Genomic DNA, 26,356 nt, shown 5'->3' on the forward strand with positions numbered 1-26,356 from the left:
GATTAAGGGGCACCTGGGTGGCTTGGTTGGCTAAACATCAGACTTCGGCTCGGGTCATGATCTCACGGTTCCTGAGTCTGAGCCCCACGTCGGGCTCTGTGCTGACAGCTCAGAGCCTGGAGCCTGCTTCGGATTCTGTGTCTCCCTCTCTGCCCCCTACCCCACCCCTACCCCACTCAAGCTCTGTCTCTCTCTCTCAAGAATACATAAACATTAAAAAAAATGTAAAAAAGTAATGGGATTAAAAATGTGGTCTATACATATAATGGAATACCATTCAGCCTTAAAAAGGAACAAAATTCTCATACGGGCTACAACATGGATTATACTTGCAAACATACTAAGTGAAAGAAGCCAATAGAAAGGACGAAGACCCTATGAGTGATCATGGAGTAGTCAACTTAATAGAGACAGAAAGCAGAATGGTGGTTGCCAGGGCTGGGAGGAAGGCAGTATGGGTGTTTAATGAATATAGAGTTTTTGTTTGCAGACCTGGCAAAGTTCTGGAAACGGGTAGTGGCGGCGGTGGCACAAAGTGAATGTTCTTAGCGCCACCGAACTGTCAACTTAAAAATGGTTAAAATGGTGAATTTCACTGTGGCTCTCTTATCACACACACACACACACACACACACAAATACAAATGCCTGGAGTCCAGGCCCACAAATGGTGATTCAGCTGGGATTGAACAAGCTCTTCAGGTGAATCTGATGCTTAACTAGGTTTGAGCCCCACCACTCTAGCTCTCTCTGATTGTTGCCAGGAGAGAGCAGGGGAGAGGTCTCTCTGAATCCTTCCAGTGCTCTAGGGTGCATGTGAGTCCTCTGGGGAGTCTGTTAAACTACAGATTCTGTGGGTCTGGAGTGAGGCCTAAGAATGTCCCTTTCTAGCAAGGTCCTGGGCGATGCTGACGCTGCATGTCTGTGGCCTGTGCTTTGACTACCAGTGCTCTAGAGACAGACAGTGGCCTCATCTGTGGTGGACAGAGTGGAGGTCTGGAAAGGAGCACGGAGGTGTGTGGGATGATTACTCCAGACAGTTTCGTGGTAACTAACTGGGGGTTTGGCTGACTTTGGAACTCGCTTCCGGGGACAGTTCAGACAGGTGGGTCTGCAGTTTACCTAAAGGACATACCGAGGCCAGAGATGATCGGCACACAACACTGTGGATTCTGCACAAGTCTGTTTGAATTTCTGCCCCTTGTGTTTGAGAGTTATGGATCCAGAGCTAGGTTGACCACGAGTGAAACTGGCTCGTTCACCTTTGATGCTCTGTTGCCTCTCCAAATCCGTCTCATCCTGCCTGGCCCACCGCGGCCCCCAGAGCTGAGTCCGTCCCTCCCTCCCTATCACCGCCTCGCGACGGAATGAGATACATCAGGCTCCCCGTTCCATCCAGCCCCGGCATATTGGCTCACCTCTCGGAGGCAGTCACTCACGGCTCCACACTGACCGCCTTCCGGACAGTCAGTCCAGCTGGTCTCCCTCGTCCTGGCAGACGCCCCGCCTGCAACATCCTAGGGACAGAACTGCAGCTCAGCCTCTGAGCGAGCACAACCCCGGGCAGTGTGACTCTACGGTTAAGGAATCAGACACCCTGGGACTCAGATCTAAGTGCACCTTTACCTGCCCCTCTGACCTTGGATGAGTTACTTAAGTCCCCACACCACAGCTTCTCACCAGTCAGACGGAGACTGTGACACCTGCCTCCCAAAACTGCATTGAGGTCACATGGGCCGACACGAGAAAAGCCTTCTGCCCAATACCTGGCACACGGTGGAGAACTTGATAATGTACGGTCACGACAGGGTTTCCCTCTGCAACCTTAAGCAGGTGCCTCTATTCTACTCTAGATTTGTTCATTCCCTCATGCTGGTCCGGGTTGGGTCCGATTCGTGTTTCCCCAGTGTCCAGCGCAGGTGGGGGCAGGGCGCACAATGGGGGCTCTCAGCCCCCATCTAGAACTCCCAGGCTGGATCATTGTGCTTGCAGTTCGGGAGGTGACCTGCAGATGGCGCACGCAGCTATGGGAGGCGTCCTGCCTGGCTACTGAAGGAGTGAAGCTGGGCTATCGGTCGGGTCGGTGTCTGGAATGCAGGCCCTTCGCATTATTCTCATTAGTGCTGTTGGCTGGTTCTCTTGGTTGGGTCCTCGGCGTGGGGGCTGAAATGGAGTTTCCCCTGGGCCTAGGAGTCACCAAGGAGAACAAGGCCTCTGCCCCCGCCCCTGTCATGGTGCCTACCCCCTTACCTTGTACCGGGGACACTCACAGGGACAGCTCCTCTGTTTCCCACACTCCCTGGGTGCTCACGGAGTGTTTGAGGAAGGAGTTGCTTTTTGCAAAGTACTTCCATTAAAGGTCATGCATCCCAGGTAGGGTCTTGCTGTGGCCCAGACGGGCAGGGACAGCTCACCTGCATCCTGCACAAAGCCCTCCGTTCTTCTCCGGCCCTCTGGGCCCCTTCCCAGTCCCTCCTCTCAGCTTCTGGGGGTACGGCAGGTCTCAGAGACTCACCTTCCTTCCAGATTCCCGATCCAGAGCTCAGCCTTCACTTGGGGGCACTGAACCCCCTATATGCTTCTTAGGTGCACTGTCTTTTCACCCAGGGGTGCCTGGCCGTGCTGGAGGGAGGAGGGAAATGGCCACCTGCCGTCTTTCCGTCTCCTCGGCCTACTCAAACCTGAACGTCCTTGGAGGCCCCGCCCACACGTCCTTTCATCAGATAAGGACCCTCCGCACATCTGCCTGTGCCCCCATTCCCTTCCACCTGGCAACCTGATGCCAACTCCTCCAAAACCAGGCAAGGTCCCCGGCATGCCTGCTGGCCCATCCTCTTTGGTGCAGCTCCATTTCCCTCCTCCATGAGCCCCTTTCACCTCTCCAAACTCTGATGGCCTCACTCCTTCTCCTTGGCCTCACTTTGCCTTAACAGCCTAGAACTTCCGGCTCTGTCCCAACCCTCAGGATACATAGAATCTCTTCCTCCCCCTCCCAGTTTATAGGCACCTCTTATATGACTTAAGTGAGCACTTGTGGTTTGCCTAGCTTTACTTCCCTGGGCACGGTCATGTTCTCCTGGAGGAGAGAAGCCAGCACTTAGCCTCCCCACCCCCCCATTCCAAGCTCCCCAAGCTCTCAGCAAGGTTGCCTCATTTATAGATAAGGAAACTGGCCCAGAGGGGTTTAGGAGCGTGCTCAAAGCCACACAGCTGGCCCCCTTTAGGGGCCGGCCCAGATCTGAGAACAGAACAGGTGCTCAAGAATGCACCCGGGCTAATTAAAAGCCTTTTAAAAAGTTTAACCTGCTGAGCTAAAACCCGCGCTTCTCACAGTCTCCCCATGAGAGAGAGCCAGCTAGGCATAGGGGCCTTTCCTTCCTCCCCCCCCTCCCCACTGGCCCTTGCCAGATGGGAAAAAAGCTACCACGTAGAAACATAACCTTTATTGCACACGGCGCTGGGTTTTTTTTCATAGAAAAAGGTATTAACACATAAGCATCTGCAAATTGAAGCAAGTCCTGGTTTTCTTGGAACAGTAAAATCGCATGCAGTGTCTCTGAGTTGGGAGTTTGGTCTTTGTCAAAACCGCCTAGATTGAAAGGAGGGTTGAGTGAGTAGGAGGGAAAAATTGCTGAGTCTTTGTGCCTCTGTCTCAAAATAAGGGGAGAGAAATATATAGATACATAGCTTGTCGACATGTTCCCATCTCCCTATATATGTATATAGATCTCTCCACGCATATTTTGTGGGGTTGGAGGGGTTGATTTGTACTGTTAAATTCTTTGTGCCCTGGCTTCATGGAGAAGAAGAAAATAGTTTCATTTGTACAAAAGAGTTCTATGTACAAGCGTTCATGACTCGGGGGGTTTTCTTTTCGTTGCCGGTTGGTTTCTGTCTGTCAGTTTAATATAAATAATGCAGGAAAACAGCCAAGTTGGTGTGTGAGGGCTGGAGGTGCAGACAGGTCCGAGCGTGGGGCCGCTTTTCTCACCGTGCCCCTACACCAGGGTATAGGATTTCGAGTAGGCCCCTGCCCCCTGCTTCTGGGATCTCCCTACCCCCGATGTGCTCATCTCGAGAAGTGAGTCCCTGGAGCCCCCCATTTTGGTGTGTGGGCCCCCGGCCCGCGGAGGCTCGGTGCTGGGGGCCGGAGGGGCGGCACTGGGGGCCGCGGGGGGCTCGGCAGGGGTGGGGCCGGGAGCTGGGGGGGCCGTGCCGGCTGGGGGTGCTGGCATGGCCAGGGTCCTCTGAGGTAAAGTGGCTGTGGAGGCGGCAGCAGGGGCCCCTGGGTGCGGGAGGCCCAAGGGCTTGCTGGCAGGGTCCAAGGTCAGGTGGCGAGCCTGGGTGTGGTAGGTTCGAGCCAGGTTCCGGATGGAAGCCTCTCGGGGTGGGACCACGGGACAGGGCTCGCGCCCATCTGCCTTTCGAAAGAAGGCCTCCGACTTGGCATACAGGGGCAGGTTACAGTAGTCACCTGGAATCACAGAGCCAGAAAAGGTTGGAGGCAGAGGCCTCTGGGAGCCAGCTTGCTCGTGCCACCCCCTACTCCCCGATCTTTCCCCCGATCTGACCTGGGAGTCCCTCCACAAGCCGGGCAATCGTCAGTTACTTGACCTCTCTGAGCCTTGGTTTCCTTATCGGTGAGATGTGGACAATCGCACTTCCCTATAGGATTACCGTCAGTAGTGAATGAGATCAAATACGGAAAGTGCTGCACATATAGCAGTTGCTCAATAAATTGATACTTGTTGCTAAATGGCCGATACACGCTGCTCAGCTTCAGCTGGGGGAGAGCTCATTTCTGAAAACGACGACTCCCCACGCTGAGCCTGATTCTGCCTTCTGCCACATGTTCTGCCACACAGCAAGGGCCCCCACACTTCCACCTTTCCCACGGCTGTCGTCCAGAGGTCTGAAGTCAGCTACGTTTCCTCACCCCTCTCCTTTCTCACAGGTGGGATCTTCCTGATTTCTCAAACCACCTCCGTATGACACGCTTCCGGGACCCCTGCGCCCTGATCCCTCGGCTCAATAAGCATCCTCACCTGTAAATGTGCCTCTGTCCTGTGACTGTGCCAGGAACTTTCCTTACCTGATCTCATTTAGTCCCTGTAGCCCCCTGGATGTAGGTTAATACCTGCCCACATTTTGCAAATGAGGAAACTGAGGTTCAGAGAGGTTAAGTAGTTTGCCCCGATTCTCCCAGCTACAAGGGGTAGGGGTGTCATTCAGGGCTGCGAATCTCCAAAGCCTTTGTACTTCGTTACCCTGGGCTCTTCTCTAGATGGTCCCGAGGGCCCCGATCAGCATGGCCACTGAGCAAGGCCAGTAGCGAGCAGACCAGACTGTGCATGATTTGCACGGTATAGTGTGGTCCAGTGCCCGTTGATGGACCCCCCTCCGGTTATCCTACGGCTGTCCCACCAACCCCGAAGGGCATATGCTCTGGCCAGGCCCCTGGGTCAGACAGTCCCCAGTCAGGCTAGGTCACTGCCCACCGTGAGGTTTGACCACCATGGGCTGAGCTGCCAGGATTGTTCCTTCGCGTCTGGATTGATTTGAAAGGCACTGAGACCCACGGCCGTTGGGCAGCCGTGTCCCCACACTGGCACAGCCTCGGGGTAAGGGGAGGATCACTACGTCCTGAGAACCTGCCCTGCGTCGGGCACGTCCAGAACTTTCGGTGTCTGCTACGACAACGCAGAGTATATGCTGTCACTTGCATTTTACAAACGAGAAAAGGAAGGCCAGAGAGGCTAAGTGACTTCCCAAGGCCACGGAGGTATTAAGCGGCTGAGCCAGGATATGGACCCTGACCTGGACTCTCCCGAGTCCTTGCTTTGCGCTGCCCACGCCGCCAAGGAGCCCTGCCCAGGCGGGCCGGCCCCACGTGGTGGCAGGGCAGGGGACACAGCAGGGGAGGGGGGCCGAGCACTCACTCTTGTTGGCCCGGTGCGGGATGGGCACAGCCACGTTCTTGCCTCGGTCGGCATCCTGGGGCTTGGGCGGGGAGGCGGTAAAGCGGCAAATGCCGGGCTCTGAGGGCGTGCTCATGGACGTCATGCTGTCCGCGTTCTCGTTGGTGCCTGTGGTCATCTGGTCGGAGGAGCTGTCGGAGATGAAGCACTCGGTGATCTCGAACTTGGCGTGCTGAAGCTGTTCTTCCAGCTTGGCGTGCTCGTAGGCCCGAGCCAGCTCTTCGTACGTGGACGAGGCACTCTCGGTGGACACCATGCTGTTCCGCCCTTTGTCTGGGGAGACGGAAAGCGTGGCGGTAAGAAGAAATGGGGGGCGGGTCATGGGGAGAAGGGTCTCATTTACCAATGAGACCAGAGCTCACTTTGGATTCTGTGTCTCCCTCTCTCTGCCCCTCCCCTGCTCGTGCTCTGTCCCTCTCTCTCTCTCAAAAATAAACGTTAAAAAATAAAAATAAAAACACAAATGAGACCAGACTGAGCAGTGCCCCTACCCTTGACCCCAGTGGTCATCTCTGAGGACCCTGATCGCCCCCTGGGAAGGTAGCAGTGGTGGCCGAAGTGGGGTCTTTGGTGAATAAAGGGCAGAATGTCTTCCATTCTTGAAAATAAGCACCCACCCCCCGGAACACTCCGCTCTTTCTCCAACAAACATCACACGTACCATTTTCTCTGACATCTTCTGGGATAGCAAAGTGAAATCCTTGACTAAGCAGAGCTCAGCGAGGTCAAGTGTTTTTGCGCCAGCCACACAGTAAGTCAGTGGCCAGCTGGCAATGAAGCGGACTTGTGTCTTGGCCCCCATGAGCTGGTGGGTAGAGGCTGGGAAAACGGAAGGGGGAGCTGGAAGGTAGGGGAAGTGAAGAACAGAGAGCAAGACGCGGGCAGGGCCCTGGGCTCACCTGTGTCCTGGGAGAGGCTGGCACTGTAGCTGTCACTCTCAGTGACAGTGACACCATGCTGGGATCCCACGGTGCGCCAGTCAGAGGTGAGGGTGCGGGCAGGCGTGGAGGCCTGGCACTTGGTCAGCGTCCACTGGCTTGAGTACCGGTTCCGGGTGCTGTGGGCTGACTTGACGTTCTTCCTGGACACTGGATCTGCAAACAGGAAGCGATGGCTAGCACGTCCGCTGAGGGCACTGAGGCCTGGGCAGCTGGCACTTACCAGAAGGGCAGTGCAGAGCCAGGGAAGGGGCATAAGCAGCCACAGAAGCTCCCGTGGGGAGGCTGAGCATGTTGCCTTTCCCAACCACATAGCTGGCCCCGGAGGAACAGAGCTATGGTGGTGAGGTGTGGGGGCAGTGGGTGGCATCCTGGTCCTCCCCACCCACCCCATCTTTTCCTTCCGTGGGGGGAAGAATGTCGCCTCCTCTCCTGCTGCCTCCTGTGCACTCATTCCCCATAGCCCTTGATGTGTTCTATCCTGATGTCCAGAGCTGCAGCGCTAGAGGCAGAAGGCCTTTGGAGAGCAAGAACACCCAACCCTCAAATGTCTAGGTAAGGCAACGGAGGCCCAGAGAGACAAAGTTAGCAATATACCCAAGGTCACAGCTAAGTAAGTCTTCAGTCAAGGTCTGTAGACTCTAACTCCAGTGTTCTTTGCATTCTTCCATGCTGTTCCTCTCCCACCTTTTTTTTTTTTTTTTTTTTATTGCCTGTGCCCCATGCTGTGCCCAAGACACCCTGTGTGGGAAGAGGTCTGTCTCCCTGGGGATAAGGCATACTGGTGCCTGGCCGGATGTCAGACATGTCGATGAGGGGTCCTGTGCTCTGGATGAGGGCTGGGTGGTGCAAGGAGACACCAGTGCAGAAACTCTGCGGGTTGACAGCTTGGCTGAACTCAGCATCCGTCACAGGAATGGTGGCTTTGTCATCTCCTGGGGGAAGAAGGACAATGAGTAGGAGTCCTTCTCTTTGGACGTTGCAAATGTCTTTTTGTGTTTATCCCACGTTGAGACCCAGAAAGGACAGAATAATTCTTTCGGCTAGAGGAGGAAACTTAGCCCTTGAGAGAAGCTTCAGTGAGTTCTGAGGTTGCTGAGTTGTTGGTGGGGCTGCTGCTAGAGCTCTGGGCACTGCTGGGAGGGCTGGTGGCTGCCCTTTGTGGGTTGTGGCCTGGGGGAGAGCGGGACAGAGAGCCTGTGGCTCTTGTCACTCACCCAGCTGCTTGATGCCCTCCTTGTCCTCGATGAGCAGCTGGACCCTGGGGATGTCAATGTGTAGCCGCGGGCCTTGGGGAGGCCCCTTCACAGGGGTGTCAAAACTTCGGTTGTTCTTGCTGTGGGGAGAAGGGCCAGCGGTGGGTGACTCAGCAGCCATGAGGGGCTGGAGGAGAGGGTTTAGCAGGACAGTGGGGTCTTAGAAGCCTGTCCTCTGCAGGGGAGGAAGCAGCCATGTGACACCTACCTTATCAACATTTCTGCCAAGCTCTTTGCATCTGCAAAAGAGTAGAGAGAGGGGCTCGGTGAGAATAGAGTCTGAGCAGGATGAAAACTGGCAGAGGCATGGGGGAAAAGGTGGGGGAGTTCCCTAAAACGGGACCAGAGCTGGTCTCCTGGGAAGAAGAGGGAGAAGTGAAAGGGCTTCCAAACTGGTCTAAAACACAATAAGGTCTGACCGCTCCTGGTGTGAGGTTTGGCTCAGGTCTGTTTTCCTTTCCTCGGATTTTTATCTAATATGGAGGTCCTTCCCAAAGGAGAGGGTATGTAAACTGCTCCATCTGTTTCTTGAATTGACTCTAATTAAACAAGACAACATAGCAGGCTGGGAATGGGTACCAGTGGAGGGTCCATCCTCAGTTGTCTGCTGAGAAGAGGAGAGAGTGAAGTTGAGGTGGTCAGTGGGCATCCCTAAATGACTATCAACCAAGAGACTTCATTTCTTCCTCTTGGGCACCTGTCCCCAAGAAGTCCATGGATGAATTGACAAAAAAAAAAAAAAAAAAAAAAAAAAGAATGAGAGAAGCAAAGGGCCTAGTTAATCCATTAGACCTCTGAGGAGAATGAGAATCATGAAACTAATCTGTCAGAATGAATCTAGCTCCATGTATATATCCAACCATCTACTTACCCATCCATCTATCCATCCATCCATCCATCCATTCACCATTGATCCATTTACCTATCAATCTATTTATTTCTCCACCCACCCATCCAGTCATTCATCCATCATCTACCCATTCAACAATCCACTCGTTCAACCATCCATCCATCCATCTATCCATCCAATTATCCATTCATCTACTCAACCATTCATTCAATCACCTATCCATACATCCATAAAATCATACAATCATCTGTCCATCTTATCATCCATCTATCTATCCATCCATCTATCCATCCTCCAGCCATCCAAACATCCATTCAACTATCTACCCATCTACCTAATCATTCATCTATTATCCATCCATTCAAATATACATCCATCCATCCACCTACCTATGGATCCACACATTAATCCATTCAACCATTAATCTATCCATCTATCTAATCATTCATCCATCCACTCCTCCATCTATCTATACAGCCACCTATCCATTAAACCACCTATACATTGAACCTTTCATTTAACTACCTATCCAGCCATCCTTCCATCTATATATCTTTCCATCCAACCATCCAATTAATCATCCAACCATTCATCCAATCATCCAATCATCCATCCGTCCATCCATCCATCCATCCATCCACCCATCCATCCAATCGACTCCTAAACATGCAAGGCAGTGTTAGTAATTCCCTCTTTTGTACTACTGTTGTGCCCTGGCTTCTCACGTTAGACTGTAAACTCTATGAGGACTAGACCCATAGGAGTCCTCTATAAGGACTAGGGACTCTTCCTTCTTCATTTGTCTTTATATCTCCAATGTATGGAAGTATCTACAATACAGCAGATATTCAATAAATGTTTTCCAAATGAATGAATGACCATCTGTTAAGCAACTACTAGGTGCCAGACACTGTACTAGGCCCTGGGGAAATCAAGGTAAATCAGACCCATTCATGCCAGTCTATGGTATCATGTATTAGGATAGGGGTGATATTCAAAATATTTAACATCAGACACATTCTGGAAGCAACACAGTCAGAACTGAGCAAGGTCCTAGAGACCACCTGCAGGTCTATGCTTTAGTGGCCAGCTCCTAGAAGAATTGCAGGGATCCTGTGTGAGAGAAGGAAGATCCAGGGTGGAAGGGAACAACATAGAAATGTTTATTCTTTATTTTTTTTTTAACATTTATTCATTTTTGAGAGACAGAGAGAGAGAGAGAGAGAGAGAGAGAGAGCACAAGCAGGGGAGGGGCAGAGAGAGAGGGAGACACAGAATCGGAAGCAGGCTCCAGGCTCTGAGATGTCAGCACAGAGCCCGACAAGAGGCCTGAACTCACGAATCACGAGATCATGACCTGAGCTGAAGTCAGATGCTTAACCGACTGAGCCACCCAGGTGCCCCTAACATGGAAATGTTTAAATATTTAAACCAATATGGCTTTGCCAGTGTGCATCTCTAAAATTCAGTCCTGGTTAGGTCAGGCACAAAGTCTTGGGGGCACAGAGGAGGAAGCAGTGAGAACTAAAGTTTCAGAAGATTGGAGTAGCAGCTCTCCCTTCAATGAGACACAGGTACACTCTCTTGCCCAGATGGTGCCATGAGCCAGTGAAAGGTGGCCAGCGTGGCTGAGGGCCAACACTCCTTCCTGGGAAGCCCGTAGGAAACTTGCCTACCTCGGAGCCGCTTCAGCCGCTTCTCCTTCCTCTTCTTGCGAACGATGAAGAGCAGTGCCACCCCCAGAGTGGCCAGGATGACCGGGCAGCCAATGGTGAACAGCTTCTTCACATCATCCCCCTCACCTTGAGCAGACTTGATGGGAGGGATGGTACCTGAATGGGGTGAAGAAGGGAGTCAGATGTCCCTTATGAGTAGGATCTATACAGAGTCCTCCGGGTGGGGTAGCCCTCGAACCTCTCTTGTTGCCCTTGGTCTCATTCTGACCCCCACTTCCTGGCACAGAGCCCCAGTCTTCCCCTTTTGCCCTCCCCCACCCCCCAAATTCTGGTCAGATCAGGACATCCATGAACAATCATGTAGTTTCTATGCTGCATTATGAAACTGGTGACTCGTGGGGCTGTTTTAGAGTTATCCTGAAGTCTTTCAGAGATAGTCTCCTTCCTGTTGGAGTTCAATGTTCATTTCTAGAGGGGGGACAGATGAGCTTAGATGCCCCCATCCAGCTCGTAAAATGGGGGAGGGATGGCAGGAATCAGAGAGAGCACTGTCAGAGCAGTGGGATCCCAGGGTCTCTTCCCCAGACGGGAACAAAGCCATTCAATGCTGCATTGTCTCCTTGATCCCCCCCTCCCATGGGCAGTATCTGCTAACTTTGGGTGCCTGCACAGAGGCAGTAAGTTCTGCTGACATAGCCCTCTGCAAAGCCCCTCTTTTGCCTGTTTCAAAGCCTTGAATAAGAGCCATCTCCTTCATGAAGCTTCCTTGTTTGAGCCCATCCCCTTCTGCTGCTGCTTTTCTTCGATTTCCTTAACGCACGGGTCGACTTCATTTACCTTGTGACAATGGATCTCTATGAATTCAGCCTTCTATGTACCTTTAATGTATGCGTGCACGTGTGTGTGTGCGCGCATGTGCATGTGTGTGCATGCGTGTGTGTGAGCGTATGCATGTGTAGGAAGTGCCCCACATGGCAGACACCAAACGCCCACGTGCTCATCTACACCTCCCAGACTTCCTGGCAGTTAGATGAGAATCAGGTAACTAGTTCCGGACAACAGAGCGTGAACAGAAGTGACGTGCGTCACCTCCTGGCCAAGGCAGTTAAGGACTGGGGTGCCTCTTTTACCCTTCTCTTCTTGGTGACCTTGGAGGCTACCCATTCAAGATGGCAGAGCTAGAAGATGGTGGCCAGCCAACCCTCTCAAGGCGTTATGAGAGCAAGAAGCAGATCTTTACTGGGCTAAGCCCTGGAGCTCTTAGTGTTTATCTGTTACTGCAGCACAGACCATCCCATCCTGGCTAATGCACCACGTTAGCAGAGGGTCCTCCGAGGGCAAGGCCTCAACTACACCTCTACATTCCTCTCCATCTCTCTGGAGCAACAGAGAGCAAGGACTGCACCTTCCAAGACCGTCTGTCTTAGTGTGACCCGTTTGCCTGTCTGCAGGTCTGTATGGTCACGGGGGCACCTGCCCACCGGCCTGCCTGCCTACCGGTCTGCTGCTCCCTTCCCTGTCTCCAGCTTTTTCCTCCCTGTCTGTTTTTCGATTTGTCTGTCCCGTCTTTATGCGTCTGCCTCTCTGCCAGCTTCCCTGGGGACACCTCCCCGCGGTCCGGGTGCTGCCCCTCCCACCCTCTCCGACTCACTCCCGTCGTAGTCCAGGGTGGCGAACTGGGCAGTCTCGTTGCCGCAGCCGGCGCTGTTGCAGGCCCGCATGCGCAGCTCGTACCACGTGGCCTCGCGCAGCTCAGTCAGAAACACCTCCCCGGAGCTGTTGGCCCGCAGCCCCTGCCAGGCCCAGGTGCCCTTGGGCCGGTACTCCAGGACGATGGCTGTGATAGGGCAGCCCCCGTTGTTCCAGCCCTGCAGGTTAAGCCGAGCATGCGTGGAGTTGATGTGGGTGAACAGGTGCTGGTCTTTGCTGAAGGAGGGCTCTGGGGGGCGGGGGGGGGGCACAGGGAGAGAGCGTGGTTAGAGACCGAGAGAGAGGAGGAGGGTTCGTTCATCCGCGGGGGGAGGAGTACCCTGGGCCAGGGGGGCTGCAGTGGCTCTGGGAACAGCGTTTGGCACAGATGGGACTAGGGATGCCCCAGGGGACAGAGGAGGAGGGAGATGAGGGAAGGACCTGGAGAGAAGGCCTCTGCAGAGGAGGAAGGGATGTGGGGAGAAGGAGGAGGCTGTCACCATCGGCTACCCCGCCAGGGAGGTGGGGCCTGTTTCTCCTACTGTGATTGGTCTGTTTCTCCTACTGTGATTGGTCAAGGTGCTATCCATAGGCCGGAACGCGGCTAAGCCCCTCCCCTCAGTCTCCGCTTCCCAGCGCCCTCCTTGCCTACCCCAGCCCTCTTCCATCCCCATGGCCTGGGCCCATCTCTCCCCAGCTGGGTGATCGCTAAGCCTCACCCCGCCCGTGGGTCTTTGCCTCGATGATCTCGCTGATGCGCCCGGAGCCCACGCTGTTCTTGGCTGCCAGCTTCACCTTGTACCACGTGCCACACTTGAGGCTGTCCAGCTTGAAGGACCGCTCCCCTGAGCTGATGAACACATCCTTCCACTCTTCGCTGTTGTCCACCGAGTACTGCAGCACGAAGCCTGCCCGGGAGGTTTGCCTGGCTCAGGGCGGGCGTGGCGGGGCCTGGGACACCCCAACAGGCGTCGTGGGGCTGGGCTCCGGCAGGGGCAGAGTGGGGCCTTTGGTGATGGGGGGAGGGCCCACGCAGGTTGGACCCAAAGCTGCAAGGAGTTTTCCCGCTCTCTCTTTAGCAGCTAAGGTGGGGAAGGGAGCAGAATCTAGAGCCTTGAGGCTTAAAAGGGACCCTATTTAGACCTTGCCACTCCAGGGATGGTCCCCCTGACAGCGGTATTAGATCACCTGGGGGCTTTTCAGATCCCATCCCAGACCTCTTGAATCAGAATCTGCATTCTTTAAGATCCTCCTGGTGATTCATGTGCTTATTCAAGGCCGAGAAGCACTCTCTGTCTACTGTTACAGATTTGGGAACTGAGGCCCAGAGAAGAAAACAGACCTCTCCAGGTTCACACAGCTCACCAGCAGCATTTGGGGTGGGCCGTCTAAACGTGGGATTCCTAGGCTGGTGACTTTCTGTGGCACTTGGGTCACTTCCTACTGGTCCGAATTGCCCATCCCCCTGGCCATTGATCACTTCTGGGGCATTATGCGGACCAAGTGGTGGGAGTGGGTGAAGCCCTTCCCCTGCTCCTGGGCCCAGAGTTTCTTCCCCTTTCCCCCCCTCCTCATCCAGACCCCTCTCACCTCGGATGGAGCTGCCCCCATTGTCACCTGGAATCCAGGTCAGGGTGATGGATGAAGCGGAGGTTTTAGAGACAGTGAGGCGGGGCTGGTCCGGGGGAACTGTGAGGGAAAGCCACCAGCCCTCACCACAAAGCGTTAACATCCGATGACGGGGGCGTGGGGTCTCCCAGCTGCAAGTGAGGGCCAAGGCCTGGCTTTCCCACCTTTTGGAGCCTCCCCGGCTCCCGCTCCTTCTCTCCATCCCTCCTGCCTTCTCTTCCATGTGGCACCTCTGTCCCACTGAGGGTCTGTCGCCCAGGTCGTTGGGGAGGTTGCCGGGCGGCCGGCCTTCCAGGGTCTTACCTTGCACCAGAAGGTTGACGATGATGGTGTCGAAGCCTCCAGTGTTGGTGGCCGTGCAGGTGTAGTAGCCTGAGTCCTCAGCCTTCACAGCACGCAGCAGCAGTGTGCCGTTGGTATGGATGAGCCGGTGCCCGTCCACGGACACAGGGATGGCCGAGTCTTCACTGCAGGGGTGGGAGGGCAGAGATGGGTTATGGTAAGCACCCCCTCTTCCCGGGGCCTCCCTCAGGACTGGAGGCACACAGGGCTGGGAGCAGAAGGAGGCTGGCTAGGCGGCCCAGGGCCCTTGGCTCTGCTCAGCACTTCCTGGGGATATCCCGTAACCCTGCCCTCTCAGGCACCCAGGGAGGGGAGATCCTTAGCCGTCAACAGTGGGGAGCCAGGGAGCCCAGGCCTCCTGGGAGAGCAGTAGCCGTGCACCCGGCAGGGCCTCTGGTCAGCTGGAAGGTAAAGGCACCCGATTCTTTTCTTTATGGCTCATCTACCACCCATCACTTGGGTCACTCAGCCCTCCAGGGTCCCGCACATACCTGTCCTTGGTCCACTTCACAGCAGGGGCTGGATCTCCCACTGAATTGCAGGGCAGCCGGACGTCTTTCATCCAGGGTGTTGTCACGGTGCCTCCGAATGAGATGATCTTCGCTGGGGCTACGGGGAGGAGAACGTGAGGGCACCCCACTCCTACCCACAATGCTGTACTGGGCGGCCTTTCTTGGGGCTCCCCAAATTTACGCATCAAGCCCCCCGTCTCCTACCTGACCTCCGCTTTGAGCTTGGAGCAGGGGTGGGTGCAGGCAATCTCAGATGGGAGTCATTGGTTCAACAAACATTTATCAAATAAATACTTGCTATGGGCCAGGTCTCCCATGAGGCTCTGAAGACTCACACAGTGAAGAAGATCTATTTCCTGTCCTCGAGTTGCACATCGTCCAGGACAGACACTTAAAAAGGATCATTATGGGGGCAGGGGCACGCCTGGGCGGCTCAGTCGGTAAAGCATCTGACTCTTGCTCTCTCAGCTCAGGTCTTGATCTCAGGGTCATGGGTTCCATGCCGGGCATGGAGCCCAACTTAAAAACATTTTTTTCCCCATGGGTCGAGAATACTACGGTAGGGATAGGTACAAGTAACCATGGGAACCCACAGGAGGAATGGACTCCGCCAGCTCGGTGGTGGTGGAGGTGATAGCCAGGGAAGCTTCCGGAATTGGAAGCTTTACCTTGAATCTTGAAGGCTAAAAAGGAAGGCCCTGTGCAGGGAAGGAGAGTCATGGTGGGAAGAGGCAGCAGCACCGAGTAGGGGCCTGGAGGCCTGGGACCCGTGGGAAGTGTGAGGGTCTGCAAATACTCTGACGTGACCAAAGCCCAGGGTGGGTGAAGGGGGACGGGTGGTGAGCAGGAGCAGAAGCATGGGCGGCGGGGGGCGGGGGGGGGCTCTGTCGGCAGAACAAGGAGGCTGGACTTCCTCTTGGGGTCATGAGCTGATAAGTAAGTAGTGACGTGTTCAGAGTAGAGTTGCAGATAAAGCCCCGGTGCCGGCAGAGGATGGCTTGGCAGAGGACGTGGCTCAGTGGCAAGATGGTGGCCAGAGAGCAAGATGGTGGCTGGAGCTGACGTAAGTGGGGCAAGAGGTCAGGGGCTCCAGGAAGCACCGGCAGGACTCGGGGAAGGACCTGGCTTTGAGGAAGCGATAGAGGGGGAGGGGACGATGACTGCCCGATTCCGGCTGGGTGCTGGTGCCCTCACAGAGACCAGGCACACGGGAGGAGGAGGAGGAGGAGGAACGGGGATACTTCGCTCCCACTGAACCTGGGGTCACCCGCGTGGAGTAACTGGGAAGCACCCAGATATACAAGTGTCCCACGGACACCGATGTGGGAGTCAGCGGCCCAGGGACTGAGTCACCGGGAGCAGGAATGTAGACTGACACAGGGGTGGCAGTAACATACAGCCACGGAGGAGAAAGGAACGTCCCCCGGGGTTGACAGGAGCACGGTCGGAGCACCAGGATGCACAAGCGGCCTCACGGAAAGCAAGAAAGGCAAAGACGTCAAGGGCACCCGGAGAGGGTAGTCACGTCAGGTTCCTCTCAGACCACCGGGCCGTGTCACAGGTGTTAAGTTAACCAGGCCACCAAACGCTGTAGAGCTCCAGACCTGGTGCTGCCACGTGGCTGGGGTTGGTTCCCAGGGACCCAGGGCTAGAGACTCAGGTGGCTGAGGGAGGAGGCCGGCCCAAGAGGAAGGTGGCCTTCCCATGGAGGCCCAGAACCAAGGCAGAGGACTGAAGTTGTGGGCTGGCAGCGGGTCGATCCCATGGCCTGCGGTCTGCACAGAGGGCACATCAGCTGCTGTGCGGCTGCCTCTTTGCTCCCGGGCTGGGGCCTCACACCTGTCATTCCCTGTAACGCGGGGGTGCATATGCCCTCATGCCATACTTCTGCCCAGGCCAGGGATTCGATGGGGGTGTTCCCTGAGAACAAACTCCGCGTGCAGCATCTAGCCCAGGGCCTCCTAGGTCTGCGCTCTCTAAGTGTCTGTGCATCGAGTGAATCAGCCATCAGAGGCATTACCTCTAAGGAGACGTCTAGGCTTTGAAACGACGAAGCTCCCTTTATGGCTCTCGGCCCCGTGGAAGCCGCGTACCCTGCCACCGCCCCCTCTGGAGGAGCCGAGCCTTGGGACAAAGGCTCTGCCGCGAGCTGGGAGCGAGACTGATGTCCCTTCTTTCGGCCCTGGAGTCGAGTTTGGAGGAGGGACCGGGGCCCTCCATGCCACCCGGCCCTGAGTAGCTGCGCGGCCTGGAGCGTGCTATAAGGCTTTCTGGGAGTCAGGGGGCAGCAGAGGCCCAGTGTTGGCGGATGCGGGACGGAGGCGGGTGGCCCGCCAGCTCCTCTCGGCCAGGTGGCAGAGAGGGTGGAGAGAGACACCCCCTCTCTTGGGAGAGCCCGAATTCTAGAAGGGGGCTTCTGGCCGCTTCTTCCCCTCCGGCCTGCGCCGCTTACCCTTGCCCGCAGGCTCAATGGTGACCTTCTCGCTGCTGTTGCCCCGGCCGGCAGAGGTGACGGCGGCCACCCACAGCAGGTACTGTTGCCCACGGTTTAGGTGGGCGATCCGGTAGAAGAGCTGCTCTGGACTCGTCTCATACTCGCTCGGAGCCTGCGGGACAGGGGCAGAGAAGTGTAAAACCCAGCCTCCTGGGCCTCCAGCCTCCAACCCCAACCTTCCTCGGGGGACCTGGGCTCAGAGTAGGGGGGGTGGGCCAGTCAGGGGGGTGGGGAGAGGAGGCAGGATCCTGCCTCGTTCGCCCTTTGTGGTTTGGGAGCAACAGTGAGCAGAATCTGCACCGGGCTTGGCCCTGGGGGCTCGTGGGCCTGCTCTGGCGTGGTGCTGGGCCAGCCTCGGTTTACTTCTTTGGCCGACCCAGACCCTGGCAAGTGTGGCTGCAGGTCAGGGGATGTGAGTGTTTCGGGTGAGTGATGGAGGGAGTCCGGAGAAGGGAGAATGGAGGAGGGAGGGTCCCAGGAAGACCCCGGGGAGAGGGAGTCTCTGGGAAGAAACTAAATTACCGCATTTGCCTTATTAGGGCTGTAGACGGGCGCCCCCAGCCCGAGCCCGCTCCGCACCACCTCCCCGCCCCGCCGTCTAATTACCACTCCTTCATTCTGCGGGAGCAAACCGTCTGGGGGAAGAAGGGGTGGGAGACGGAACTCGGAAAGCTTCACGGGACAACACTTTATTAATGATTATTAGTGGTATAGATCACCGTATATATTTGTAGCTTGTATAAATCTATAAATTTTTTTTTTTTAACCAAATGACAGTTTTGACAAGTTGCCAACAAAACAATATCGGATCCCAGTGGTTTTACCAGTTGCTTTGATGAAAAGATTATGTTGCCTTGGAAACCAGAGGCTCAGATATTGAAATGAATTTGAGAAGGAGCTTTTGATAAGCGCTAGTTTGCAGACCTCCTGTCAGCCCCTTCCCTGGTCCAGGCGGGATGGGGCTGACTTTCATTTTATTTTTTGGTCAGCCGCGGGGAAGGGAAAGGAGGGCAGCACTGGGGCCTCTTTGAAATCAGGGCAGAAGTCTAGGGAGGGGGGAGCAGCCCCCGGAACAGATGGGGGGCCCTGAGGCCAGAGGGAGCTAATAATTAGTTATCTCTGCAGTCACGGGATCGTGCACACACATGCTCACATGCACGCTCACACGCACATGGACACGTGGACGCATTCATCCACATGCTGAGGGACAGACCTGCAGATAGAGATGGGGTCACCGAGGGACATTCTCTGTGCCCCACGGGAGGACTGAGGGGCCCAATGACTTATGGCAGGAGAAACCATCCTTTTTGGCCCCAGGCCATCTGCAGGGAGATGTTAGGAAGGAGGCACAGGCGTCTCCTCAATACACATAGAGCTGCCTGGCAAAGTTTCCCTCTTGCCTCCCTAATGGAGATTTGGCCTTGAACCCAGGGGGGTCCCTGCTGCAGACAGGTGCAAAGCCACCTTCAGCCCTGGTACTTGGGAAGTCTTTGCAGACTATGGCACCCAGGGGACCGTGCGGGTACCTGTAGTTCCTGTCTGTGCACGAAGTGGGTGGTGTAGTGGCTCCAACACCCGCCTGCCCTTCTTACCAAGTGTGAGTCTCACAGCTCATACACCTTTCTCTCTCAAGGCTCCTGGGGCCTCGGTTTCCTATTCTGTGAACTAAGAAAGCGATACTGCTCTGCCTACCCCGTGTGGTTACAGAGAGGCACAAATAGGCAAGGGGTGGGCGAGTCCTTTGTAAACTGGGACGCGTTCTTCTCCCGGCTCACTCTTCCGTGAGGATTGAGGTGGGCATGTGCACGTGTGGAGAAAAGTCGAATGTGCGTGCTTGTGTGTCAGTGTGTACGTGAGCGTACGTTTGTGTCTACACAGGAAAGGTTTGGCTTTCCTTTGAAGGTGTTAGCATCGTATCCAGATCCCGGGGTCTTCCTTTGAACCTGGGCTCCCCAAGAATCTCCTGAAATCGCTTTTAAAAACACATCACCGGGGGCGCCTGGGTGGCTCAGTCGGTTAAGCATCTGACTTCGGCTCAGGTCATGATCTCGTGGTTCGTGAGTTCAAGCCCCACGTCGGGCTCTGTGCTGACAGCTCAGAGCCTGGAGCCTGTTTCCGATTCTGTGTCTCCCTCTCTCTCTCTGACCCTCCCCCGTTCATGCTCTGTCGCTCTCTGTCTCAAAAATAAACGTTTAAAAAAAAAGAAAAAATAAAAACACATCACTGTACTCCCAAATAAAGTCCCAGTGGATCAAAAGTTAAAAAGAAAAAGGTAAAACTATGAACATATTTGTCTTTCTAATCATAAAAATAAAGGCAAAAATCACAAAGGACAGTGATTCATAAATTTGAATTATATAAAAACAAAACCTACGGCACACCAAAAACAGTGTCAAAAGGCAAGCAATGAGCTGGCAAATAATTGCAGCCAATACGATTTTTAAAAAGGTTATTATCCTTCTATGTAAAGAGCACTCACAAATCAATGAGAAAAAACCATGAACCACCCAAATAAAAAATGGATAAAGGACATGAATTGACAATTTTACCCAAAGATGAAAAAAAAAAAAACAGTCAATAAACATATAACAATAATCAACCTAAGTAGTAATGAAAGGAATATACCTAAAACAGGACCCCTTTTTTCCAATCCAACTGGCAAAAATGAAACATAATATAATATTTTGGATTAGCATGGGGGTAAGAAACAAGTATGGACTTATTTTGCTGGTGGAAGCATCAATTGGTTCCAACTTTCTGAGGGGTAATTCACAAACACGTATGCACATTTTAAGAATATCCATATTCTTTATGACTCAGGAATTACCATAGAAATTTACCTAAGAAAATGATAAAACACATGCATAAAGACTTATCTGAAGAATGTTCAATGACGTGTTATGTACAATGTTGAACATTTGAAAATAGATGAAAGAATAATGAGGGCACCAGTTAAATAGATCACATACATATGGGCATTCAAGGTCATGTTTGAGAAGAGTATGTGATGGTGTGGGAAAGTGCCTAGATATATTACATGGAAAACACAGATTATATAACATTATGTAAAAATTCGTTTTAATTTTTTATTAAAAAACCCCCCCATAATATGCGTACAGATCAAAGGCTGGAAGGCTAGCTACCAAAACACCGCCAGCGTTTATCTTCAGGGAACGAGTACACGTAATTTCTACTCTCCTGTCCATTCTTTTATGTATTTACAGAATTTTGTGCAATAAAATTGCATCATTTTGATAATCAGAGAAAAACAACAAGTGTATGAACACGTCTGGTACAATTTCTAACGGGACTCACTGCAGTTTTGGCTGCCCCCAAGGGCATAACTTGCGGGAGCCCACGCCAGGCGCGGTTCCCGTCTATTCTCAGGGTTCCACACGTGCGTGTTCTTACACCCTGGCACGTGTGCATACATTAGACTCACGTGCATTGCCTCTAACCTCACACTCACACCCGTGGTTTTGCCCTGTCGCGTGTACGGGCGACTGTGTCCTCACGCCTGTGTCCCCACCCCCAGCGCTCACTCCTAGGCCTCTTTCATAAGCGAATTTGTAGTGCAGTTGTTTGGAATTTGGAGTATATTTGTGCAGGGCGGTAACATCACACATCACACGTCACACATCACACAGTGTGGTGGTCAGGTGTCTGGGTCCCTCGCTGAGGCGGTTCCTCCTCCATAAGGTGGCTGAACTGAATGAAGTTCTCATCGCACAGGCCCCCTGGCCCCTGTGTGCCACTGTCAGATAGGAACCGTCCCCAGGAGAGAGGGGCTTCCTACGTGCTTGTGCTCAGGACATGAAGAGAAGCGGGGAGGGTCCCAGGGTCTCCAGCAGGGCACGGGCCCCAGGAGCTCCGTTCTGGGGGCTCGTGAAGCCTGAGTTAATGAGGAGGCAGCACCCCATTTGAAAGGCTTCATTGTCGGAGGAGGAAATGACCGCACAAAGCCAAGCTGGAGAATGACTACCCTCTCCCATCAATTCATGAAGGGAAAGTTGCCCAATGTCTAAGGCTTTACAATTGCCAGGCTGCTCGTAATTCATTCATCAAACATGCATTTAGTGACAATGATGTCCCAGGCACAGTGTTTGGCAGCTGGGGGACCCAGAGATGAAAAGATGCTGCCCTTGTCCTCACAGGGCCCCACAGACCAGCACAGGAGACAGAGAAGTGAGCAGCTAATTGCCATCAAATGCATTCAGCGTACGACAGAGGATAAAGACCATGCCACGGCAGGGGTCAGCAGTGGCAGAGGCGTGGGCTGGGAAAAGGCACAGCGGGCATCCAGAATGGTGATAAGCTTAGGATGTGTGTGGGGGGTGGGGGAACAGAGGGAGAAGGGAAGGAGGGGCAGACAGCACGGCTAAAACATCGATTGGAAAGTTGGCACAGACACCCAACAGTGGCAGCGCATTCTCAACGTCCAGACCCCAGGGCCCCGCATTTCCTCTCCTGGGTACACACCCGACAGGCACACGTACACACGTGTATGGGTGTGCACAGCAGTGCCGCAAGGAACAGCTCCAAACTGGAACCTACCCAAATGCCTATCAATGGGTAGTGAAATGGATAAAACAATTCTATATACGCACCCAGCGGAAACCTATACAGAAGTGAAAGTGAATGATCTATAACCACACCCAACAGTGTGGAGGAAATTCACAAGTTCAAAATAATGTTGAGTAAAAGAAGCCGGATTAATGGTATGAACTTCACTTATATAATGATATAATGGACATAAACAGGCAACACTAATCTGAAGTCAGCATGGTCGTCACCCTGGCAGGGGAAGGGTGGTGACCGGGAGGGGCACAAGGAGGTCCTCTGGGGTGTCCTGATGTCGTGTTCCCTGCTCTGGGTGCTGCTTGCCCAATGTGCTAGGAGATGTCATGGAGCCGTACGCCCACGATATGTGCACTTTTCTGCATGTGGGCTGGTGGCCGTGAGGATGGAGGGGAGGACGCAGAGTCACTAAAAAGCCCACATTTCTGGGCTTCTCTGGCAAAAGAACTCTGGCCTCACTGGTACGGAGCTGGGCTCCCTAATGCTCAGAGGGTAACTCAGAAAGACCACAGGAGAGCAGAGCGGAGCTAGAGATGCTTCCTGGCTGCCAGGAGCTCATCCACAGATGCTCGGGCTGCTGTCCCATCACAAGCTGCTGGTGGAGGGGGAAGCTGGCCACCTCCTGCTCCTTGCTGCCTGCCTGAGATGTCCTGAGCACATCTCCCAGCTACTACTCCCGCACGCCCCTGGTGCGCCCCGCCCCCTCCCCGCTAGACTGGACACCCCTTGAGGGCAGGTGCACCTGCTCATGTAACTAGAATGGCTGTGCTCCAGAGTAGCCACCCAGCAGAACTCAGTGCTGGAGAGGCTGGAGATCAGGAAAGGTAGAGGGAAGGATGCATACTATGGATATGCTATGGATATGCATAGTATATGGATATGCATATCCATAGTACTGCACTGTACTCCCAGCTTTGGGCAGATATTGAAGTCTGAGTCCTCTCCCCAGCAGTGAAGCCCAGCCCTGGCCCAGAGAGAGATGCCCTTGCCTTCCTTCTACTGTCTGCCATTTTCCTCCTCCCTCCAGTGGGCTCCAGGCTGACGAGGCCGCTCAGGGCAGAGCTCCAGCAGCCCTCGGAGCCCAGACCATTCACGCTGGAGCGTGATTCATTTCCAGAGGCCATGGGCCAGGCAGGCCCCAGTCACCAGCTCTGGGGCCTGATAGAACCTTCCTTGGTCAGCCAGACCAGAAGACCAGAAGAGCCCAGGCCTTGGTCTCCCTTTCACATCTGCTTGGTGGTGACCGCCTGACTCAGAGAAGCCTCCAGGGGTTGTGACCACCTTGCAGCCCCTGGATCGGAGGACTGACCCAAGATGGGCACCAGGTAAGGCTTCAGCTGCTCTTGGGTGACCAGTGCCCATTCTTATCCATGAATTTAGGTAGAAGCATGGACATAAGCAGCCCCCGGGTTTGACCCGGAAGCCAGCTGGTCTTCAGGGTACTTTTCCCTTTCTCCTGTCCCTCTCATCATTGGGCACTGGGCCCACTTACCGGCTGGCCGGACCCGGGGCTGGAGCAGAAGATGGTGTACTTGCGGATCACCCCATTGGGCTTGGCTGGGGGGAGCCAAGAGACAACCACACTGCTGGCGGACGAAGGGACAGCTTTGATGCCTGCAGGGGGACCTGGAACTAAGTAGGGAGAAGGCCAGGTCAGTTTGGAGAAGGGAGGAGGTTAACCTTTGGGAAAGAATAACATGGTGGGGAGAGTGAGGCAGATCAATCTGGGAGAGCTTCCTGGAGGAGGCATCCTTGAGCCATGGTTTAAAGGGGGGAGGATCCAGCATGGCAAACAGGTAAGGAGAAAGGTGATCATTTGGGGCTTGTAACAAAGTTTCCAAGATGAAGGCATTGGGAAGGGCCAGCTTCAATACTGTTTGGCCAGAACCAAGGACTTAGGACACTCAAGAGAGAAACAGAACCCATGGGGATTTCACACTGATCCCTAGGAACTTAACCTGCTTCCTCTCCCAACGTTCAACCACTAGCTTGTATAAAGACCAAACATATATACTGGTCACTTTGCTCTTTGGCCTGTGAGCTCCTTGAGGCTGGGGGCTCCATGGACTCGCAGAGTGGACTGTGTCCTGAGGGTCAGGGGCTGGCGTCAGCCAATGGGTGACAGGGTTTCCTGCCATGTGCCCAGGGCACTGCCCCTGGGATGCTGCTTAGGCCCTTTCTGTTTTTAGGAGGGCAAGTCTACTTGAGAATTGGCCGGGATATTCATCCTAAGGGCATACCAATTCATATGCATTCTGCCCTCCCACTGTCCCCATCTCTGGTCCTGCCTGGCCCAGCTGGGTCCCAGGGTTCTGCTTGGGAGACTGGAAGCTTCCTGTTTTCAGATCCCCTTCATCTGTCCCTTGAATTGCTGTGCACTTGTCTTCCCTCCTGGGAGCTTTATATGCTCCTTTGAGGACAGTGATGGCATCCTACTCAACTCATTTTGCCTCCCTGAGTCTCAGTTTCCCCATATGGATGATGGACATAATAACAACCACATTAAAGGTTTGTAGAGACAGTTAGTACTAATTAAAATAAAGCACCTGGCACAGTGCCTGCCACATAGAAGACAATAAACGGTGACAATACTCAGTTTTGCTCTAGCATCTACTGTGATTTTTAAAAAAATCTAGTAAGTGGTCAACAATTCTAGGCTAAATAAAACGACGATCCATCGTGGCCATCCATCCAGGGGCCTGAGCCCTCCCTCACAGCTACGGCCCTGATATCCTGCTTCTGCTAGTGTCTCTGCATGCTGTGGGGTGCAGGGGGCCACGGGTGGCCACTGGGGCTGGCCGGCGTGCTAACTCAGGTTCAGATCTTTTCCGCCCTTGCTCACTTCTTTTCTCAGCAGTAATCGAGAGGGGTATGTTGATATCTCCCCCACGACTGTGTATTTGTCTATTTTTGTAGTCCTGTCGGTCTTTGCTTTTATATATTTTGAGATTATGTTATTAGGTTCACAACAAATTCGAAACTGTTTTATTTGACTAGTAAATTGGGTCTTTTATCCTAACAGAGTGTCTTTCTGTATCTCTAATGATGCCTTTAATCCTTTCACATTGAACCTTTCTCTACCTTTACGTCTTAGGTGTCTCCTATGAACAGCACATAGTTGGGTTTGTTTCATTGCTGGATGAGTCTGACGGTCTTTATCCTTTAATTGAATAATTTAGTTGATTTATCGTTAATGCAATCACTTATATGTTTGGGTTTAAATACCTCAGCTTACTAAATACTTTTATTTTCTTTCCTGCTTTTTTCTTTTTTTTGAATCGAGTCTTTTAAAAAATACTTTATTTCCCCTCTTTATTAGATTGGTTATTAGACAGCCTTTTAGGGGTTACTCAACGTGAACCTTTACCAAAGCCTAACAACATTAATTGGCACCTTTTTTTCTCTCAGACAATGCAAGAGACTTCAAACTTCTTACCCGATTTCTATGCCTTTGTTGTATATTTTAGCCACACACACATACACAAGCACACACACACACACGCGCGCGCGCGCGCACACACACACACACACACACACACACACAGATAATAGACCCTCCCCAAGATGATATCACTATCATCATCATTTTACACAGTCAGTATTAATGGAAATTTACTCATACATTCACCATTTACTTGTTCTTTGCTTCTTGCATCATGGAACTCATAGCTGGGATCATTTTCCTTCTAGCTAAGGAATAATACCCTTTACTATTTCTCTAGAGCAGGTATGTTGGTGATACATTTTCTCAGTTTTTGTCTGCAAACGTCTTTATTTCATTTTAATCTTGGAGAGTATTTTGGCTCGGCATAAAATCATAGGTTGACAACTATTTTCCTTACACACTTTATACCACTGCATTGTTTTCTGGCTTCCTCGGCTTCCACTGTTTCTTGTCTTGTTTTTATTATTCCATTGTTTCTGATAAAGCAGCGGTTAATCTAATTGTTGGTCCTGTGAAGGTAACTGGTCTTTTTCGCTTCGGTTGCTTTTAGGAATTTTCCCTTTGCGTTTCCTGTTTAGCGGCTTTATTGCGATGAGCCTAGGTGCGGACTTCCTTAAGTTATTGCTTGTGGAGTCTGCAGAGTGCTTTTTGCTTTGGGGATGGATGTCTTTCATCAATTCTGAAAAGTTTTCAGGCATTTTATCTTCTGCCCCGTTCCCTTTCTCCTCTTCTTCGGGACTTCTTCTCACATCCTCTGTGCCCTGGATATTCAGAATGTGGTCCAGTTGTCAGCAGAAGCGTCACCTGGGAGCATGTTAGAAATGCAAAATCTCAGGTTCCACCCTAGACCCTACCGAATCAGAATATGAATTTTAATATGACCCCCAAGTGATTGGTATGCACAGTCAAGTTTGAAAATCACTGCTCTATCTCTGACTGGTTCTTTTATTTTCCATTCGTGTGTCTTTCT

The 26,356-nt window shown here is 53.1% G+C and overlaps 1 protein-coding gene across 1 annotated transcript in view; it reads right to left on the reverse strand.

Moving 5' to 3' along the window:
- Positions 1 to 3,427: 3,427 nt before the first annotated feature.
- Positions 3,428 to 26,356, reverse strand: part of DSCAML1 (DS cell adhesion molecule like 1) — a 348,497-nt gene continuing 325,568 nt past the window's right edge. The window contains 14 exon segments of the mRNA XM_030332277.1: positions 3,428 to 4,473; positions 5,939 to 6,250; positions 6,877 to 7,071; positions 7,698 to 7,850; positions 8,133 to 8,251; positions 8,380 to 8,410; positions 10,698 to 10,853; positions 12,349 to 12,636; positions 13,106 to 13,294; positions 13,977 to 14,075; positions 14,319 to 14,482; positions 14,849 to 14,966; positions 17,322 to 17,475; positions 23,434 to 23,573. Of these exon segments, the coding sequence (XP_030188137.1) occupies positions 3,998 to 4,473; positions 5,939 to 6,250; positions 6,877 to 7,071; positions 7,698 to 7,850; positions 8,133 to 8,251; positions 8,380 to 8,410; positions 10,698 to 10,853; positions 12,349 to 12,636; positions 13,106 to 13,294; positions 13,977 to 14,075; positions 14,319 to 14,482; positions 14,849 to 14,966; positions 17,322 to 17,475; positions 23,434 to 23,573 (2,594 nt within the window). The 3' untranslated portion in view covers positions 3,428 to 3,997.

The sequence above is a fragment of the Lynx canadensis genome, chromosome D1, assembly GCF_007474595.2.
Source record: "Lynx canadensis isolate LIC74 chromosome D1, mLynCan4.pri.v2, whole genome shotgun sequence".
NCBI classification, from domain to species: domain Eukaryota; kingdom Metazoa; phylum Chordata; class Mammalia; order Carnivora; family Felidae; genus Lynx; species Lynx canadensis.